Genomic DNA, 21,902 nt, shown 5'->3' with positions numbered 1-21,902 from the left:
AGTTAAGATCTGCAGGCTTTTCGGGCAGCCTAGGTTTCCTGCACTGGCTGTAACAAACGGCCAAACAGTTCTGGCTTAAAACAACACCAGTTACCCAGCAGTCGTGTTCTTTGTTCTTTGGTATTTATGCAAATGAGATGAACACTCATGTCCACACAAAAAGATGCATGTGGATGTCTGTGGCAGCTTTTCTGATAACAACCAGGATGTCCTTCATTCGCTGAGTGAATACAGTGGTACCCCTAAACAACACAATGTTATACAACACACAAAAAAAGGAAATGCACTCTCAAGCCATGAAAAACGCATGGAAGGAGTGTAAGTGCACGCTACTAAGTGAAAGAAGCCAGTGTGCCCAGGTTACATGCTGTGAGGTTCTGGAAAAGGCAGGACTATGGAGGCAGCGTAAGATCAGTGTTGCCAGGGGCTGGGGGCTGGGGTCAGGGGTCAGGGGAAGAATGACAAGTAGAAAACACAGGACGCTTAGGGCAGGGAAAGTGCTCTGTATGACACTGTGAGGTGAGTGCGTGTCAGTACACATCAGTGTGAACCCACAGCATGGACATCATGGAGAGTGAACCTTGTGAAAGCCGGGGTTTAGTGAAAAAAAAAATGCCTCCTGTTTCAGAAGTGCACGGATTGAAGTAGGCCCACAGACCTGCACTCCTTCTAGAAGCCCCCAGGGAAGAAGGGCCCTCCTGGCTCTTCTCAGCTCCCAGAGGCTGCTCCTGCCCCCTTCCGCTTTTTCTTTTTTAAATATTTATTTATTTATTTGAAAGAGAGAGGAGAGGCAGAGAGAGAGAGAGAGAGAGAGAGAGAGAGAGGTCTTCTATCCGCTGGTTCACTCCTCAATTGGCCACAACAGCCGGAGCTGCGCCTATCTGAAGCCAGGAGCCAAGAGCTTCTTCTGGGTCTCCCATGTGAGTGCAGGGTCATCTTCCACTGCTTTCCCAGGCCATAGCAGAGAGCTGGATTGGAAGTGGAGCAGCCGGGTCTCGAACCAGCACCCATATGGAATGCCAGCGCTTCAGGCCAGGGCATTAACCCGCTGCGCCACAGCACCGGCCCTTCTTTCCCCTGCCTTTAAAGGCAGCAAGGTCGCATCTTCAAACCTTTGTTTTCTCCCTCTGCTTTGCCTGCACATCTCCAGCTACTGATCTCTACTCTCCTGTCTCCCTCTTCTAGGGACCTTTGTGAGATAGTTACGTGGGGACCTTTATTCAGTGGTCCCTGTCCTGTCCATATCATAAGCCACTGGGACTGGAGGCCACTCAGCAACTCAAAATCCATAAGAAGAGAAAAACTGTTGTCCCATGCCACCAGTGACAGAAGTGAGTGATGTGAGCACTGACAACAGAGTTCTCCCTTTTCACACAGAGTCTCTAACAGAATAGTCTTCATGGGACAGTCCCTTCCCTTCCTTCTCTCTCTCTGACAGTCCCATGAAATATATCCATCTCTGTCCAATGGGAAGCCTAGAGAGAATTTTACAAGGGAAAAAGATGTTTGTTGTGATTTTTTTCTTATGCAGCTCACTTTTCTTAAATAGCAATCAGATTTGTTTAAATAGAGGATTAACTAAAAAGTGTGCTTTAAAAAAAATGTACTTGTTTTATTTGAAAGGCAGAATTCCAGAGAAAGAAGGGGAGACACACAAAGAGATCTTCTGTCTGCTGATTTTCTCCCCAAATGGCTACAACGGCTGAAGCCAGGCCAGCAGGCTGCAGCCAGGAGCCAGGAGCTTTGCCTGAGTCTCCCACATGAGTAGCAGGGGTCTAACACTCGGGCCATCCTCCGCTGCTTTCCCAGGTGCATCAGCAGGGAGCTGGATGGGAAGCGGAACAGCTGGGACTCCAACCTGCATCCATATGGAATGTGGGAATCGCAGGCAGTAACTTAACCCACTGTACCACAACGCCAGCCCCGAAAGTATGCTTTTGACCCAGCAAATACACCCATACGTGTTATCACATAACAAGTACAAGAAAACTCATCATGATTTTTTCTCATTACAGACAAACCAGAAAGCACCCAGTGTTGACAAACAAGAGGCGGATGGCCAATTGTAGTGCATTTGTCGTGGTCTGAATGCTTGTGTCCCCCAAATGTATAAGTTGAAATTTTTTTCAACTCCTCCCTTTTTTTTAACTTTTATTTAATGAATATGAATTTCCAAAGTACAGCTTATGGATTACAATGGCTTCCCCCCCATACCGTCCCTCCCACCCACAACCCTCCCCTTTCCCACTCCCTCTCCCCTTCCATTCACATCGATTCGTTTTCAATTATCTTAATATACAGAAGATCAGCTTAGTATACATTAAGTAAGGATTTCAATTTAATCCCCAAAGTGATAAGAGTACAACGTGGGCCCTTTGGGAGGTCACCGGTTCCCTTCCATAGGGGGCCTAAGGCATGTGTTCACTCCCTCCACCAGGAAGACACAGCCAGAAGGGACCAGCTGTTAGGAAGGGGCCCTCATGAGACACAAGTCTGCAGGTGCCTTGGTCTTGGACTTCTCAGCCTGCAGAGCTATGAGTGGTAAATTCCTGTTCTCTATAAATTACCCAGCCTAAGGTATTTTGTTACAGCAGCCTGGGTGGACAACGATGCTCATACAACAGAAGGCTGTGCACCAAGGAGAAAGAACCATCTGCTCCATACAACAAATGCAGACATCTCACAGGCACAGGGTTGAGCAAAAGAGGCCACACTCCAGTGTAGGCATCCTGTACGGTTCCATTTATCTAAAGCTTGGAAGTGGACAAGTCTAAACAGTGCTGTCAGAATTCAGAAATCGGATTTCCTTTCAGGACTTAGCAGCTGGGAGGGGCGTGAGGATGGCATTGGGGTGCCGGTGGTGTCCTGTTTCCTCTGCTGGCTGCCTGGGTGTATTCATTTAATTGTCTCCACCACACCACACACTTGTGAAATGTGCACTTGTCTGTATGCAACAACGACGCAACAACATTTACCATATGATAAATAAATGCATTGGCCTTTAATTAGGGGTTATGTTCTGTTCTCGGGTGTGATATACACCCATGGTAGACAGAGGAGAGCATAGTCCACCCTATTCAGTATAGTGCACCAATTAACCAACTCTTTGGAAGTTAACTAGAGGTTATTAACTGCTGAGTAAAGTGTCCTCCTGGATCTCACAGACTACACGAAAGCACTGGCTCCAACCCAAGGTCTCACACAGCCTCCCAGCCGATGGGCAGGCCCAGAGGGGCCAATATGTGTGCCTGCGGCTTTGAGCTGGTGGACAGGTGGGTAATTAAGGCAGAGACCAAGCCTTTCTCACACTGAACAGCGATTGTCAGTATAGGTTGGGGAAAATGCCAGGAAGGTTTCCTACTTCTTGCTGAAGTTACTTTAAAAAGGTGATAGCAAAAGCATGCGATGCAAAGGCAACAAACGTCCCATGGTGGGGGGAGCAGGGGCACGGGGACCTGCTACAGGGCCCTCTAGTGGCTCCCAAGTAAATTGAGGGGACCATCTTGCAGCCAGCTTGCAGGCTCCTCAATGAAACCTGAGCAAAACTTCCCGCTGGGCCCATTGGATTGCAAGCTGTGGAGGCTACCCACTGCCTGATAATACAGTTCATTGGTTCATTTTTACGTGCCCATCACACCAGACTTCACACATTTGTGAGTGAAGAGACCACATCTTACCGGAACTTGCCCAGTCCTTGGCACAATTCGCAGGGACGTTCAGATGTCTGTGTCTCCCCACCATATCTAAGTGGCTCCTAAACACCATAGCTCCTTGCTTCTTCTCAGGATGTGATCTGCCCACCGCCACCACTGCCAGCAGCAGCAGCTGTGGGGAAAAAAGTGTTGCAAACACAAAACCAGGACCTCCATCCCATTTTAAAACAGATTTATTTATTTATTTATTTATTTATTTATTTATTTATTTGTCGGAGCTATGGGGGGTGGGAGGAGAAGACAGAGGGAGAGAGAGCGAGACTTTTATCTGCTGATTCACTCCTCAGATGCCCCAATGGCTGGGGCTGGGCCAGGCCGGGTCCCCACGTGGGTGCAGGGGCCCAAGCACTTTGGCCATCTTCTGCTGCTTCTCCCAGGCCATTAGCACCATGGGATCAGAAGTGGAGCAGCGGCAGCATGAGCCGGCAGCCATGTGGGATGCCAGCGGCTATGCCACAACACCGGCCCCTTGCTCCCATTTCTTAAACTGGGAGATGATCTTTAAGCTTAAGATCCAGCTAGGCACCTTGGTATTTTTATTCAGGGGAGACATGGGTCTGTAAATGCAGACAGCTGGCAGGTTCTTAATCTTTGAATCGACCGATGCAGTAAAAAAAAAATTAATTAATTAATTAACAGTGCCACTTCAGCACCTAAATGAACTGGGATTTGGCCAGTGTCTGCAGGAAGCTGCTGCAGGAATCTCGTTAAGATTTCCATTCTAAAACATAGCTCACAGCGCGTTTAGTAAGTGCAGTTTGGCAAAGAGCTTGGTCATCCCCAAGGCAGCGGCCACCCACCCAGGCCAGCAAGCGCTCCTGGGCCCAGCCCCAGGATACACGCGAGGAAGGGGCCCCTTCGCGATGGGCCCAAGGCGAAATCTGCAAGAGTTGGCTGCACGTTTTCCCGTTTTAAAGATCCGATTCCCTCACCTGGCCACGCCACTCCCTGCTGCCGATCCTGGGTCCAGGATCACACGGAACAATTCTCCCAGCCCCGAATGCAGTGGGTGGGGAGAAGCCGGCCCCAAGAGACGGGGCCCCCCAGGGAAACTCAGGAACGAACTAGGTCGCACGCTCCCAGGGTGCGTTCCTCTGCCCCGCCCAGGTACGAGCCCCGGGCCGCCCGCTGGGGTGGGGAGCAGGGAACAGGGAGCAGCTGGCAGGGCCGGGAGACCGCGCGGTTCCGCGTCTCCAGGCCCCCTAGTCCTTCGCTCCTCGGCCGTCCTCGCCCGCCCGCACCGCACCCCGCGCAGCCCCGACCTGTGGGGGCGAGCGCGGTCTCCCGGGGCTCCCGCGGGCGGGCGCGCTCCGAGCGAGGGCGGGGGCGCGCGCGCGCGCACGCGCGGGGAGCGTGCGGGCTGGACCGGCGAGCAGAGCGGGCGGGGAGAGCGGGGCGCGCCAGCCGAGCCCGCTGCTCACCTGCCGCCGCGCCGCTCACCTGCCGGGGAGCGCGCGCGCCCCGCGCCCTCCGGGCCCCTCCCGAGCGGGGCCGCCGCCTCTCGCCGCCGCGGGCACCGGCGCCGACATGTGATGCGAGTAGCCCGGGCGCCTCGGAAGCACCAGAGGAGCGCCCCCCTCCCCGGCCTGGGCGCGCCAAGGTGACCCCCTCGATGCCACCCCCTCCCCGGCCCCGCGGACCGCCTGTACCCCGCGCCCTGTCTGTCCTTCGTGTCCGGCGCCCTCCCCCCGCCGCGAGGGGCGCGGCGGCAGTGCATGGGCGTCCATCTGTCTGTCTGTCTGTCTCCGCACCTCCAGGGCACACATGCGCCTTTTGTGGCTCGCCCAGACTGCCCGTGCTCCTGGGGGGCGTCTGGAGCCCCCCTCTTTGTTCTGTCGGGGGGTGTGTGTGAGGGTGTGCACGCGCTCCGGGGTCGCCTTTGGAGGGTGGGCGCGTGGTGGGAACCGGCGGCTTAAATCTTCCGTCGAGGATGGCGGCCGCTGCGCGGTACGGTGGGCAGAAGCCCAGATGTCAGACAGTCGGTGCTGGGCACGCAGGAGGTGATGTCCGAGCGCGCAGCCCTGGCGCTTCACGGAGGGACCGCGGTGTGTCCGGGAGGTCGGGTCGGCGCCTGCCTGGCTCGCGCTCCCGGCAGGGAGTCCTGCCCTGTGCGTTCCCCGGTGCCAAACGGCATTGCAGCTAAAGGGTGCCCACCGCGGAGACTCCGGCTTTTGTTTTATTTCGCGACCATGTGCATTCCCAACAGCTTGTGTGTCTGAGCAGGGGCTGGCTTTCCGTGTGTGTGTGTGTGTGCGTGTGCGTGCGTGCGTGTGTGTGTGTTGCATGATCTGGGCGTCTCACCCTGCCCTACCTAAACATTAAAAGGCCTGTCTTTTCGTTGAAGAGGACAGGGGTTAAAATGAATGAAGACCTGAAGGTCAATGTAAGCGGGCTGCCTCGGGATTCTGTAGATGCCGCTGCCTCGGAGAACGTCTCGGCCGCTGCCTCTTCACAGGTGCCCGCCGTACAGCCAGAGCCCGAGCTGGCAGTGAACCCCTGGGACATTGTCCTGTGCAGCTCAGGAACCCTCATCTCCTGTGAAAATGCCATTGTGGTCCTCGTCATCTTCCACAATCCCAGCCTGCGAGCACCCATGTTCCTGCTTATAGGCAGCCTGGCCCTGGCGGACCTGCTGGCCGGCCTCGGCCTCATCATCAACTTTGTGTTTGCCTACCTGCTGCAGTCCGACGCCACCAAGCTGGTCACCATCGGCCTCATTGTCGCCTCTTTCTCTGCCTCTGTCTGCAGCTTGCTGGCCATCACCGTGGACCGCTACCTCTCCCTGTATTACGCCCTGACCTACCACTCGGAGAGGACGGTCACGTTCACCTACGCCATGCTCGTCGTGCTCTGGGGGACCTCCATCTGCCTGGGGCTGCTGCCCGTCCTGGGCTGGAACTGCCTGCGAGACGAATCCACCTGCAGCGTGGTCAGGCCGCTCACCAAGAACAACGCGGCTATCCTCTCCGTCTCCTTCCTCTTCATGTTCGCGCTCATGCTGCAGCTCTACGTACAGATCTGTAAGATTGTGATGAGGCACGCCCACCAGATAGCCCTGCAGCACCACTTCCTGGCCACGTCGCACTACGTGACCACCCGCAAAGGTGTCTCTACGCTGGCCATCATCCTGGGGACCTTTGCTGCCTGCTGGATGCCTTTCACCCTCTACTCCCTGATAGCAGATTATACCTACCCCTCCATCTACACCTACGCCACCCTCCTCCCAGCCACCTACAATTCCATCATCAACCCCGTCATCTACGCTTTCAGAAACCAAGAGATCCAGAAAGCCCTCTGCCTTGTGTGCTGCGGCTGCATCCCATCCGCCCTGTCCCAGAGAGCACGGTCGCCCAGCGACGTGTAGGCAGGCACCGGTCCCCCGCGGGAGGACGCTGGACCGACCGAGCCTTCTGCTGCCCCACCCGGGGGTGAGTTGCCCCGTTGCGTTCTCAGCGCTGGGTCTTTCTCCAGCCACAGGAGCACATGGCATTTGTGAAGCAATGACATCGTTCAGATGAGTTAAGTGAAAAAAAAAAAAAAATGTGACCAGTGTTTTCACCTTTTTTTGAAAAAAAAAAATTGTCAAGTTCTTTGCTCAATATGATTTTGTTGTTGGACGACAGAGGTTTTGTTTTATATTTTGTTTGGAGGGGTGGGAAAGGAGCTGATACGACATGGCCATGATGTTAAAAATGTAAATGAGTTCTTGGGTTTTTTTTTTTAACCTGGACTTTAAAATAAACGTGAGTTATTAAGGAAAATGGAGAAGGAATTACTTTTCCCAGCCTCTTGAAAACAAAAACCAAGGTAGATTTTCAGTGCTGCATGTTGTATCTTTCAAAACAACAAAAGTAGTTGACATAATTATGCTTGGAAGCAGCCTGCTTTTGTTGACATGAACTCAGTCCTAGGTTGCCAGCACTGGAGGCGTGAGCCCATTCTTACTCACTCTTTCTTTTCAGCAATTCCCATGCATAAGGATGATTTTAGTATTTCTGTCAATGCTGCAGCTCCTTCTGCGTGTTTGCCTGTGTTCGTGAGACCTCTGGTTTCAAATGTTGCTGTGCAAATCCAGAATCAAAGGAGTCGTTTTTCAAGAAGTGCTTCCTAAAATAACTCACGAAATACGTTTTGACTTTTCCTGTGAGCTAAGATCCAACCATTTGGTTTCTTAAGCTGCAGTCTGATTCTTTTCAGGAAAAAAAAATCAATACAATCCCTTAAAAGTTGATTCCGTGTATTTCAGGATATTCTGAAAAAATAAGCTAGTGTGACAATATCATGAAATATGAAAACATCACGTTTCTTATCTCCCTGTGTCTAGGAATATATTATAGTTGGTCTCGACTGAGACTAATAGAATTAAATATCATAGACCAGGTTTTCCCGGTTCACGTTATGCTGCAAAATGCATTTGAAGCAGGCAGTGTCCTAGCTTCACAAGCAGGCTTGTGAGTGTGATTGTGACATACATCCTGTATGTTCACAAGCTGAATGACCGTGTCGTTGCTTAGGAAAAGTTACCTTCACATTCCTTTTCCTTCTTTCTTCCAAAAAGCAACTTCCATGCAGCGAGGACTGTACTGCTGGTTTTCCAAGAACTAGGATGTAGCCAGGAAAGTATGCACAGGAACTAATTTTAATCATATTGTAAGGCTCCCTGTGTCTGAGCGTGCTTTCTGTGAGTGCAGACAGATGTACACAGAGGCACCTTCCCTCTGTGTGCAGTGGGTTTATAGCTGCGTCTGAACAACCAGTGAAAGGATTTCTGGACAGCATGTCAACTTAGCCCATTTGGATGGCTGCACAACCAGTATTTCTGGGTCCTTAGGTGGGGGCAGGGGAGATAGCTTGTAAGAGATTAACCTCATTGGTTTGTCCCAGACATTATGCCCATAATATCACAGGAGCATTCTGGTAGCCTGTGTCATGACGCATCCATCCAAAGCCTTTTCTGATGGAGCACGGGTATCCCCTCCCTGAGGTTCCTTACGCAGCAGGAGAGGGACTGAAATACTTAAGTAGGAAAGGACCTTCCATACACAGCACTGTATGATCAATCTAAACAAGTTGATGCCTTTAAAGCATGTATGTGGAACACTTGGTGGGCTTGGTAGATTGGATAGGATGTGTGTTTGCTTTTAATCATTTGAAATCTAATGGCACCTCCATGGGAGACTTGACTAGGGTAGGTCGGTTTTGATGCTGGCTGGTATACATCCCTGTGAGGTTTTAAAGCAATAAAAATGATGCTTTTGCCGACATGGTGGCACCCACTTGCCTGTCTCTAACAGGGACAGTCACAATGACACTACTTCAGCTGTTACGTATCGTGTGCTAGGCCCCTGCTAGAGACTTCTCCTGTTTTTTTTTTTTTTTTCTTTTAATTGGTTTTGTTTTGCTGTAGTCAGAGAAACACATTTTTACAGGTAAGGAAACTAAAAGAGGAGAGGCCAAGAGATTTGTCCAAGGCCACAGAGCCGCAAAGGCAGCACGGAGATTTGAAGCCAGGTTTTCAAAAAGTCTGAGTCTTGCGCCTGCCCAGCCTGTGCTGTCTGCATCCCTCACTGAATATGAGGGCTGAGGACACCACTTGCATGTGGTGGGACCTCAGTGTGCCCCTGCTTGAAGGAAGTCTGGTCTGGTCTGGTCTGGTCTGGTCTGGTTTGGCTTAGTTTGGTGCCCTTAAGGCAGCAGGTCCTGGTCTTGTAGGTACTAATGAAGTGGCTGCTTTTTAAATTAATTAATCTATTTATTTATTTATTTAGGAAAAGAGCTTTATCTTTTTTTTTTTTTTTCTGACAGGCAGAGTGGACAGTGAGAGAGAGAGAGAGAAAGGTCTTCCTTTGCCGTTGGTTCACCCTCCAATGGCTGCCACGGCTGGCGCGCTGTGGCCGGCGCACTGCGCTGATCCGAAGGCAGGAGCCAGGTGCTTCTCCTGGTCTCCCATGGGGTGCAGGGCCCAAGGACTTGGGCCATCCTCCACTGCACTCCCTGGCCACAGCAGAGAGCTGGCCTGGAAGAGGGGCAACCGGGAAAGAATCCGGCGCCCTGACCAGGACTAGAACCCGGTGTGCCAGGCCGCAAGGCGGAGGATTAGCCTAGTGAGCCGTGGTGCCAGCCCTTTTTTCTTTTTTAATAGAAAGCTTTTATTTAATAAAAATAAATTTCATAAGTACAACTTCTGGATTATAGCAGTTCTTCCTCCCCATACACGCCTTCCCACCCCCAAACCATCCCACCTTCTACTCCTTCTCCCATCCCAATCTTCATTTAGATTCATTTTTAATTATCTTTATATACAGAAGATCAACTCTATACTAAGTAAAGATTTCAACAGTTTGAAGTGGCTGCTTTTAATCAATGTTTTTAAAAGCCTTAATTTTAACCAAGAGAGTTTTTTAATTCAACTATAATCTGTCTTTACCAGAATAAGTCCTTACTAAGTTGTGAAGATATTCGGATGTTTAAGTAGTGTTCTGCAAGATTTCCTTGTTTCCGTGGAGCAAATCTATACACGTGTGTGTGTGTGTGTGTGTGTGCATATGAATACCTATGTTCAATAATGTTAACCTGCCAATGGACAAATGTAGCATGCTACCTGAGGTAGCACGTTCTCTCTTACTCCCAGTACATAAGATTTCTGACAACCAAGGAATGCGCATTATTTCCAGTAGAAACAGCTATCCTAGAAACTAGGGCAATTCAGGTGCCGCACAGTTGTAGCTGTCCAGGGACTTGTGTCTCTCATCCTTTAACTCAGTGCTTCTCTGAATCGGTCGAGTTTGTGTCACGATTGTAAAGGGCACTGCGTTCAGTCCTGGCACCTGGAGAGGGAGGAGGCAGAGCCCCTCCCTCCCCGGAGGCCTGAATTAGGTTCTGGAAGGCAGGATTCCTCGGCTGACTTGTCATGCAATAATAGTCTTAGATTCCCCCAGGATTTAACGCAGGATGGAAACAGGGAGTTTAAAAGGGCAGATGAGGAATACAGATATTAATCCCAATAAAAATGTCTTAGAGACTTCTGAGACTTTAAGTGTGAAATCCATTTTTTAAATAATGATTTTTATTTTATGATATATGGAGTCAGGATTACATGCCATTTCTGATTTAAAACATGTATTAGAAGCAGACATTTGGTGTAGAGGTTAAGATATCACTTGGATCACCCACATCCCATATCTGGGTGCTTAGGTTTGAGTTCCAGCTCTGCTCTGAATTCCAGCTTTCAACTAATACACACCTGGGAGGCAGCAGGTGATGGCTCAAGTAGTTGGATCCTTGGCTCCAAGGATTCATGGAATGAACCAGCAGATGGGATAACTCTCGCTCTCTCCCTCCCTCTCTCCTTCTCTTTGCCTTTCAAGTTAAATACATATTTAAAAATAATAAAATACAACCCATACTAAATGAGTGGCTACTATAGTGCTGTTGACAGCAGCGCTGACTTTTCCACCTTCATTGGTGATGTAATAAAGGCATTCTTGTTCCTTTTACAAATTTTAATGATTTTAGATGGTTTTCATACCTGGTTATAACTTTAAATCTGGTTCAGACTCTCAGAATCAGCAAACTAATGGTTTTGCAGGTTGTCATTAGAATTAGCAGACAGATCTGTCTTCTAGCAAACGACGCAGAGGAAATATTGTTCACTTTGACTAGTGCTTCCGGAATGTTATATATGGAAAGGAGTTCTAGATGGCTTAGGGACCTCAGTGGGGCTGGGGCTAGGGGCAGGGGCAGAGCAGGGGCAGGGCTGAGTCTCTCCTATGCCTCGGGTACAGATAGCCCATTGATGCCACTTTGAGTCGCAAGGATAGGTGTCACCCTTTCAGCATTCTTGACTCACAAATCAAGTGTTTATCCTTCTCAGAGGCAAATAATTCATCTATGTGAAGTGGATATGAGCTGTGGATTCTTCTAGAACTTTTAAGTAGCAGAAACCTACAAATACATTTTTCAAGTTTTTACTTTATAAAATTGTAATTATCATTACAATAGCTCTTTCAAAAACTTTGTATGTATGTAACGTGTTTCTGTAGGTGTGAGTGAACATGTGTTGCAAACAAGGTTTGTGCCTCCATTTTTTCAAGAGAGACAGTTTGCTTGATGACATGCCCTTGCCTGCATGAGATCATCGTGAGATAATTGAAATGAGAATCTTTATATCTTTGTTCTCTGGGTTCTGAAATTCAACTGAATTCATCCCAAAGCAACCTTTTCTAGCAAGGTGCATCAGAGTTTTAGAATATCTCCTCTTTGCTTGACATTTCTCTGTAACCTTTTCCTTTTTCAGCATCAAAAATTCTATTCCTATTAAGAGATACAGCAGCCATTGCTCCTCCTATGCTCCCCTTCTGCCCTGGGAGGTGAGAAGATTTTTTTTTAAATCCAGTAGAAGTATGTTAAAGTACATGGTCAAGGTGGATTTTAACTTACAACTTCAATGTGTCCCCTGTTTTACTGACAAAACAGATTTAGGACTTTTTTTCACTGTAAAAATTCAAGCATCAGTGAAAAACATTCCACTGAAAATAAATTTGGAGCAGAAATACATTCACTCATGCACAGATCCTCTTGGAAGTTGATTGAATGCACAGTTAAAGACAGAATATTTTGAAAGGCAATATAGGACCTCTGATAGAATTCTTTGTGAAGCCTGGATTTGCATCTGCCACCAAATAGCATACTTTGAATCTGTAGGGCTCTCCTTTGAGCTGGTGAAAATATCAGCCTTTCGCCTAAGGAGAAACCATGGCCTCGCTTTTACAGCCATCCTCAGTTAGTGGAATAAAACCTAAGGGAAAATTGGCTCTGATCCTTCCAGGATCCTCCTGAGCCATAAGCAAATTTGTTCTTGGATTCCATAGCACCTAATAACTGGAAGAAAACTTATACTTTATTGTCTATCAAATCTAAATCATCTAAGTCAAGATATTGGAAATGGACATTGTGCCTGCCGGGGCTTACGTTTTCTACTTTTGACCTTTGCTGTGACGCCTCCAATTCTGCTTTGCCCTGGCCCAGCACCTGGAGACACACAGAACCCTCTAACCCCTAGTTGGCCCTTACACCTTTATAGTGGAGATATTCATTAAGCAATACTGCTCTCTTCTTCAAATCAAATGATCCCAACTATGCAAATCATTTATTTCTGATTTTATTTTATATTCCCTTGATCATTTTTCTAATTTTTTTTCCATCTCACCCACCATTTCTCTGCATGTGTCTTTGGGTCTAGTGATCAGAATGGGGGTGCAGTAGCCCACTGCAGGGAGTGCTACGTGGGGCAGGCTGGTGGGTGCCTCTGTGCTGCTCACCGTAGAACAGTGATTCCTTGAGTATGGGCCCTGCCAGCAGCATCAGCCTCTCCCAAGAATGTGTTTAAAATGCAGTATGTCAGGCCTCCACCCAGACAACTGTGGGGTCTCAGCAATCTGAATGTGAAGAAGCCCTCCAGGGGATTCTCAGTCACCCTAGAGTTTAAGGGCTGTGCCAGGAAGCCTGGACCGCATCCTAGCATCAGACCGACTTGGCTAAGGACCTTCGTGTCTCAGCATAACGGGGACCTCCTGGCTTTTCTGCCACATCTATGCCTCGGCTCATACCCCCGTGGCTACTAGGTGTCCTGCCTTGCACTGATTTCTGTGGAACTTATATGTTCAAGGTTATTTCCTAATTTGTCAGGCTTGGTTGAACATCTGCCTCTTCCATTAGGTTCACAGCACTGTCATCCACCATCTGTCACCTACCTCAGATGGAAGACAAGTCAGTGAGAGGAAAAGAATCCAATCAGACTCATTCTTGGCATCATGGAAGACAGTGTTCTTTTCCTTTTCATGACCTGTATGAATTTACCAGAATATTCCACGTCAGGGTCTCAGCCATCCAACCAAGCAACATCTCTTTGTGCCTCCACATCTGCCTCCTCTGGCCATATGGTTGTGCACACACACCCGAGTGTGTAGTACGGTCACACACTCTTCCCTCCTCTCTCACAGTCCATACTTGCAAACTACTTTCTCAACACCCAGACCAGAAATCTTCATGAGGATGCCCAGAGAGCCAGAGCAGCTGATTGAAAGTGCAATCTTTAGACTCTTTCTGTGGTGCTCCGTAGGCACAGCCTTGGCAAACCCATGTCAGGACGGAGACACTTCCACGATTCCGTACTGAGTTCAGCTCCTAGGATGCACGCTGATGGACATCCGCCTCCCACCCTTCCACTCATCTCCTGATCCCGTGGTTTACAGTTCTGAAAGACCAGAAATAAGAGCACTAAACAGATTCTAGGCAGGGCTTTCCTTAATTCCAAGATAGGCTGAGTTCATGTCATTTTCACGAGCTCTTTATCCTTTCAAGTCACTAAATTGATTCTGTCAGGCTAGAATGGTTTGAGATTCTGAGAACATATTTAAAGTGCTCAAAAAATCTTTTTTTTTTTAAAGGCGTTGTCTTTTTGTAAATTCCTGACCCAGTTTAAGAAGCAGGAAGCCAGGGCCAGCTTTTGGAGCAGCGGGTTAAGCTGCTGCCTGCAATCCTGCAATACTGGCATCGCATATCAGAGTGCAGATTTGAGTCCTGGCTGCTCCATTTCCAATCCAGCTGCCTGTGAATGCTCTGGGAAGGCAGCAAATGATAGCCTCAGTGCTTGGATCCCTGCCACCCACATGGGAAACCTGGCCCCTGCTTTTGGATTGGCCCAGCCCTGGCTTTTGCAGCCATTTGGAAAGTGAACCAGTGAACGGAAGATCTCTCTGTGTGTCTCTCCCCCTTTCTCTTGGGGAAATAATAATAAATAAGTAAATCTTGGTGGTGGTGGTGGGAGGAAGCAGCAGTAAACCCAGCAATGCAGCATTTGAACAGGTTTGGAGATGGAGATGGCTTCTCTCCCCCACCAGTGATCTGCCATTTCTCAGATGCAGCTGCATTTGCACTTGAGACTTTGGATGTCTCCAAGTGAGAATCTAGCTCTTTCAGAAACATCTGAGTCCTGTGGTGATGACTAAGGTACCTGAAAGACTGGATTGTGCTGTCCACAGCCCTAACCAGGAGCCTGGCTGAGAGCGCTGAGACAGGCCCACTGGTCCCAGCTCCCCAACAAGTGTTTATATCTTATGCAAAATTTGCCCTGGGCTCGAGGCTTCCTTCTCCCGCTCCGTCTTCCCACCTCTTAGGAGTACAAGGCAACAAGCCAAGTTCAGGGAGTGCAAAAAGCAGAGGAGGCCCAGGGATTGGGGACAGGCTATTGCAAGCTGTTCTCATTTAAAAATCGTTCTGAACAAGGTAATGAATAGTTTTAGTCCAGGAACACATGGCAAATCCTGAATGTGCTCTCTAGAGCGTGCATTTGGAGGTGCACTCACTCTCCCCAGCGTTCCCGTGCAGGTGCAAGTCATTTCTTCCACTGCTCAGACTGTTCCCCCAAGTGACCAGCTGGCTCCTACTGGTTCCCGGATGTGCCACTGGCTTGAACAGGTTTGTAAAAGAAACCCAAATGGCTTCAGGTCTCCCACCTCTAGCTGCAACCTTGCTGGAGTAAGCACCCTCAATGATACTTGCCATCTCTTTTGGAGTAAAAGTAGATGCTTGCAGCTGTAGAGGGAAAAGCCGACAGTTACACAGTCATCCTCAGTAATGTAAGAGTGTGGGATCTAGACTCAGACTCCTGGCGTTCATGTCCCATTGATGTCACTTCCTGCTTTACAGGACTGGGACAAGTTACCTAACCTGTCTGAGCCTCCGAGTCCTGGTTTGCTACAATGATCATGCTACAAGCACCTGCATCCAGTGCTGGGTGACCTAGGATCTATGAATGGCTTCTTATGGGTAGACCAGACAATCTCAACTTACCATACTGGACTTCACCATGCATGATAGCAATACCACTCAGTAGAAACCCCACTTGGAATGCTCAATTCCTATCTTTCCTAGCTAGTGCGTGTGTGTGTGTGTGTGTGTGGTCCAGTCCTCTCTCCATGCAGGGCAGTGGCAGCAGCCACAGCATCCAGTCAGCCCCTCAGGCAGGCACACAACTCATCCTCTACAGTGTGCTGTGTGGCTGAGCTGCGATGTGCGGTAGGTCAGGTGGGTTCCATACATTTTCCACTTACAATGGGTTTATCCCAACGTAACCCCATTGTCAAGTTGAGGAGCATCTGTACAGGGCGCACATCCACGTGGACACTACTTCCCTTCAGCAGTATTGTTGCCACAGATGCTACACCAGTGTGATTGTTATTACTGCTTTTCCCAAAGCTGTCAATTGTGAGTGTGGAGGCCACTCAAAGGTGAACTAGGGACCTACATGAAACACTTTGTGTTCTTTATCTCATGCAACCTTTACACCAACACTATGACATGTGCATTGAATTTGCCAACAGAAATAAAGAAACTGATGTACAGAAAGGTTAAGTGACTTATCTAAAATCACAGTCTTTGCTATGTGGTCACTGTGAACACTTAGAAACAAGCAGTGCCTGCTTAAGAATTGTCCCGTCAGATCAGCCAGACATGGCCTGTGTGTGAGAAGATGAGACTTTCCCATGACAGCCCAGGCTCAGGAATAGGGGGCACTGCAGGCAGGACAGGTGGGCACCATGGTGACGGTGAGACGCTTTGGGATCTGAAAGGTGAGACTGGCCCTAGATACATATAAAGAAGGCCAGTGCATTTTCCCAGGATACACAGGTGTGAAGGGGATTATTCAAAAGAAGGCTGGCTACACATGGAAAAAAAATTTAATGACATTTAACTTGGAAGAACTCTCAAAAATAATTCTGAATACCTCATTTTAATGCATTTCACTATAATCACTAAAAACCCACATTTCGGCATTTTGTGAACTTTAATAATGTGCAATTTTAAAAAATGTATTCCTCTCTATGGAAATCAGCCCAAGTATATATTCAGAATAAGAGCTTAGTGACCAAAAGTTTGCATTTGTATCAACAAGGATTTGCATGAATAAGAAAATTTTTACTTAAAAAAAATCCACTTGTTCTACGCAGACTTTTCCAACAGCAAACATGGCATAGAGCTTTTCGTTTTGATGGATTGGCTGGATGACCTGGTGAGCGTAGAGTCTACTCTCTCCTGTTGGACAGGGCTTTGCAAGTGCCTCCCTTCGGGAAAGCCCAGACCAGGACAAGCTGTGACCATGGAGGGCATTAGCTGGGGGTGCGACAGACCCAGCACCTGCACTTGAACTTGGGATTCCTCACCCAGAACTTGGTTTGGGGTCAGATTTTCATGGACAAGGAAAAACTTGAGATGTGAACAGCGATTTCTAGGTTTCAATAATTTCTTTCCACTCCTGGCTATGAGAAATTACAGTTGGAGTTGAATAATAATTACTGCTAGCACTTTCTGTACTCTGTTCTAAGTGCCACTTGCAGTGTTTTCTTGCTTTGCCTTCATTTTTCACACTCACAGGGGTAGTACTTGGAAGCATTAATTCTATTAGTGAACAGAATTAAGAGTACTTCCTGTGTCCCTTCTTCTCCCGGGTCCTCAAATCCTGTGCTCCACACATCCCAGGAGCCTAACACACCTTCTTAGGGTCTGGCGGGGTCAAAAATTCTCCAACAGTGTATAGGCTGAAGCATCAGTGTTGCATCCCAGAAGTCACCGCATTTCAATACAGATTGTATGATGTTCATGTGCCCAAAGTATCAGTGCCAAACTTGACAAACACACGGGGCATTGTGATTCTTTGTCACATCAGGGCTGGCAAGCCTTAAAGGTCCAAAGGTATGCAAAGGTCCAGAATGCGTTTCTGTCCTGCTGAGAGGTTTGGAACCAGCACCAGACTTCACAGCGGGTGTCTTTCCTGCCTTGCTGAGAAGTAAGGAAACCCCACACATAGCTGGGTGATGAACTCATGGAAACAGTAACGACACAACTATTATGAGAAGTCACAGCAAAGAGCAAAGTGTATTGGATGATTGCTGCTCCAATGCAATAGTGACCAAATCACTTTACAGGAATGAGCTCTTCCTATCTTATGGTGTTCCAGTGACCTCTGGGCACTTTTATTGTCTGTTTTATAAATAAGGAAGTCAAGAATGGACACACTTAGAAATGGACCCAACATTTATCTGTTCGTGACAGATCCGTCTAATACCACAACGGCATTCCATGCTGCTAGACACTCACTGCAGAGTGCCATCTGTCCTTGAGGACCGACCTGGTTCCCTGCTAGAGTTTGCATATGGTTTGAGGATATCCCCCAGAGGTTCATGTGCTATGCTAGAAGCTTGGTTCCAGTGTAGCAGTGCTAAGGTGTTGGGATCTTTGAGAGATTAGAGGCCTCGTGGAAGGTGGTGATCTCCCTGGGGATGCTGACCCTGGCAGGGATTAATGTGGTTCTCACAGGACCCCCCGTTGTTTCTGCAATATGGAGTGATTATGGAAAGAGTAACTAACTTGTGATTACTCTCACATGTGCTTCCACCAGGCTGGACATAGCCAGAAGGCTCACCAGAGCCAAACAGAGGAGAGTGCCATGCTCTTGAACCTCCAGGGCTGTGAGCTAAATAACCTCTCTTTTCTGTAGCAAGGGCTCGGCCTCAGGTATTTTATACAGCAACACACCATGGATGAGACAGTGTTTGTCTCTGCCAGACCCCTCTACGTGATACCTACCAGGATTGCTGGAGGCTGCTCAGGATTCCGTTGTTTTAACAGCTCTAAATAGAAGACCGTCTGCCCCCACATGTTGGAGCCAGGTGTTCTGCCTCCGCCTGAACACTTGAATACAAACTAGGTGAACTGCATTACAGGGTTGCACAGAGACAGTCCCACCCCAGCCTCTACCCATGACCTCTCGGCTGGGGCAGTGGGGCCCTGGTCTTTTAAACACAAGATGATTATTTCATGAGTCTCAAGCAATACCTTTTTCAAAGAAAGCATAGAGAACATTTGAAATTATAAAATTAGGGGTAACCTGAAGGACTGCCCAAATAAGCTAATCAACAAAACTGGCATTTTTGTTGAAAGCAGGACAGTGACTTTCTTAGCTTTATTGAGCAAGAAAAGGGAAAAAGGCATAGAGAGCCTATTTTCCAGTCTGCCAAGTTTTCCAGCTTGTTTAGAAGATGGTCTCTACTTTATATTAGAAAAAAGGTTTCACTGAACGTGATGAATATGGACAGTCCATTTGAGTGGAGCAGTCAGCTCTACTCACTGGCCTCAGGGTCCAAGAATAATAACCCTGACTGCAGAACCTCTAGTGAACGCGGACTTCAGTGCTTGGGTGTGTGTGCGTGCGTGCGTGTGTGCATCAGTGCAGACATATCCTCTATGCATTCTCATTTAGGTTTTGGCAATGAAAAATTGTGGGGATACTTAAAATCAGGCTATTTTTTCATGCAGGAGCTATGAAATAAACTAATGGGAGTAGGGTCAAATTATTCCAGACTTGTATTTTTACTACAAATGTCTAAAAGTACACAGTTCAATCATGAATGGGTTATTTTTTATTTAATTTTCATTATTTAATGGCACATATTTATGGGGTACAGTGTGATAATTCAACACATACATCCCACATGTGCATGATTTTTTTTCCTGCCAGTGTTGCTGTACAGACTTTGAGTTGCATAATTTGAGTTGGCAACTATCTATTATAGGACTATCAAATCCCAGCTCTGTCAACTTTATTTTCTATTCATTTTCCTTTTTTTTTGTTTTTATTTTTATTTTTTTTTTGACAGGCAGAGTGGACAGTGAGAGACAGAGACAGAGAGAAAGGTCTTCCTTTTCCATTGGTTCACCCTCCAATGGCTGCCGCAGCACCGCGCTGATCCGATGGCAGGAGCCAGGTACTTATCCTGGTCTCCCCTGGGGTGCAGGGCCCAAGCACTTGGGCCATCCTCCACTGCACTCCCAGGCCACAGCAAAGAGCTGGCCTGGAAGAGGGGCAACCGGGACAGAATCCGGCGCCCCAACCGGGACTAGAACCCTGTGTGCGGGTGCTGCAAGGTGGAGGATTAGCCTAGTGAGCCACGGCGCAGGCCTCTATTCATTTTCATCAGCTAGAAAAACACTAAAGCAGAACTGTCTGGTGAAACTTTCTAGAAAACCCCTTTCTGCTTCAGTGACTTCTGGCCTCATGTGGGCATTGGGCGTTTGAACTGTGACAAGTGTAACCAAGGAACTGGATTGTGCATTTTACTTAATTTTCATCCACTTAAATTTGAAAAGCCACATGTGGCCAGTTTGGGGCAGTGCAAATGGAAGTAAAACTCAATTTCCCATGGAGACAACTCAAGAAAGATTATTTTAAAAAATCACTTCAGGTATAATTCTCAAAATTCAGGCTTCTTTCTCTGTCCTCATTACTACTCTACCAGCTTGAAATGAGACATTACACTCTGCTTCTCAAACATCTATCGTGGAACAGTTTTAAATGGATGAATCTTAAAAATCAGGAGTAATGATCACTTTGGCCAAGAATTACTAGTGCACAAGATTCACCACGGCCCTTTAAAGAATAATAGGCATGCTTTTCTTCTGCCTTTAAATAGAATTCCTTTACAGAAAGTGAAATGAAATGTGACAACTCCCAGAACTACAAAGAGAATTCCGATGAATGACACAGCTAATTCTGTGCCGAGCTCCTGAACGCCGGAGTCCTCCTGTGCCTGTTTTTGTGGCTGTCGTTTGTCTTTGGCGTGGGCTGCAAGGGTCCTCGCCTGTACCGGAGACGTGGAGATGCTTGCTGAGGCGTGTTAAGGTGGGGCGTGGGACATGAGGTCAGGCCTGTCTAGACACCAAAGGCCTTTCCTGGTGGCAGCCTCTCTCAAAAACACAGTCTCAGTCTGGGCTTTTAATTTTCATTCTTTCTTCTCTAAGCTTCAAAAGGCTCCTGCCAATCTTTGCCACGAACAGATCTCATTATTGGCCTTGTACTGGCCTTGTCCACATTTTGTACTGACTGAACCTTCTGTCACCCGGTCTAGGTGTAGTACATAGCTTCACTTCCCACCCAGCCAGCGAGTTCAGAGGAGAGTGATGGCTGAGGACTCGGGGTGACAGGCGACAGCTCCTGAGCCGCAGGGCAGGAGGGGATGTGTCAAAGCTTAGAGTCAGAAACTCTGTGTTCCAGGACTGCTGTGTGAGCTGGCCCCAGACAGGGAGGACATAAACAAAAAATGGGGACAGTTAGCTTTCTGCTTTCCCAGGGAGAGTGCACACTCAGGCAGGGGACACAGTAATGGCACCATGGTCACAGCCAGCTTCAAGTTCACTAGTCGGATCACCTGTGACAGTGAATATGCTCTCGGTTCCAGTGAAACACTCTGAACTTTGCAGCTCCTATGCTCCCTTCTCCCCTGCTGAAGGGAGAAAAAATGCCCATTCTCTTCCATGCCTCTCCCTCTCTACACTGCATAGAAATGGCTTTCCCTGGGGAACTTAATTTGCTTGAGTGATTCCAGCAGGACAGGCACATGCTGCAAGCCCACCACCTCCAATGAGAGCAAACAGGGCTAACTCCTTGGGGTGCGCGTGCACGCTCTCCACGAGGCTTGTTCACAGAATGTAGATGTGAAGATCCTGTGATTAATGTTCACATATGCTTTAAAAATTATTGTGACACTTTGAAACCTAATCTTGAAAATACATTAAATGTTTTCCTCCATGTACTCAAGGTTTCTACAGCGGATTAAAATCAGATTCGTGTGGTTCCGCGTGACAGTCATGCACTTTATGATTTCTGGAATGGCACAAGTGATTCTTTGTCAAATGTCACAATTGCACTATGCTGTCTCCATGTGGAGGTACAGTTTTCTGGTTCATCTTGTAATAGCTTAGTTAAAAACAAAACAGTTTGTCTATGAGGTTTGTGACATTTTATATGTGGTATGACAAATAAATTATACTTTATAAAAAGATTGTACATTCTAGATACAATTGTTGATTGTCTTCAATCTATCCCTACATGCTTTTTATGTAATGAGTTAGTTATTTGAGACACAGAAAGGGAGACAGAGTTCCCCTCTGCTAGTTCACTCCTCGAAATGCCCACAAGAGTTGGAGCTGGGCCAAGTTGAATCCAGGAGCCTGGAGCTTGATCCAGGTCTCCCACACGGGCGGCAAGGACCCAATTGCTTGAGCCATCAGTTGCTGCAGAGTAGTAAGAAGTTACGACTGGAAGCAGGGCCAGGACTTGCACTGAGGCACTCC

General features: G+C 48.0%; 1 protein-coding gene across 4 annotated transcripts; it reads left to right on the top strand.

The window, feature by feature from the left end:
- Window positions 1-4,025: 4,025 nt before the first annotated feature.
- On the top strand, window positions 4,026-21,701 carry GPR12 (G protein-coupled receptor 12). 4 transcript variants are annotated; one of them, XM_089304422.1, is made up of 2 exons: window positions 4,026-4,820; window positions 6,058-21,692. In XM_089304422.1, the coding sequence occupies exon 2, from the start codon at window positions 6,073-6,075 to the stop codon at window positions 7,075-7,077; it is 1,005 nt and encodes a 334-aa protein (XP_089160548.1). In that variant the 5' UTR covers window positions 4,026-4,820; window positions 6,058-6,072; the 3' UTR covers window positions 7,078-21,692. The 4 variants fall into 4 exon arrangements, with proteins under 4 accessions (XP_089160548.1, XP_089160549.1, XP_008258105.3 ...); XM_089304423.1 differs by having other exon boundaries at window positions 4,032-4,820; window positions 6,462-21,701; XM_008259883.5 differs by lacking the exon at window positions 4,026-4,820 and adding an exon at window positions 4,872-5,313.
- Window positions 21,702-21,902: the final 201 nt, after the last annotated feature.

This window comes from Oryctolagus cuniculus, chromosome 9, assembly GCF_051225735.1.
Source record: "Oryctolagus cuniculus isolate XC-2025 breed Fujian yellow rabbit chromosome 9, ASM5122573v1, whole genome shotgun sequence".
Classification (NCBI taxonomy): Eukaryota; Metazoa; Chordata; class Mammalia; order Lagomorpha; family Leporidae; genus Oryctolagus; species Oryctolagus cuniculus.
Note: the sequence above shows the minus strand (reverse complement) of the source record. Positions and strands in the feature narration are given on the sequence as shown.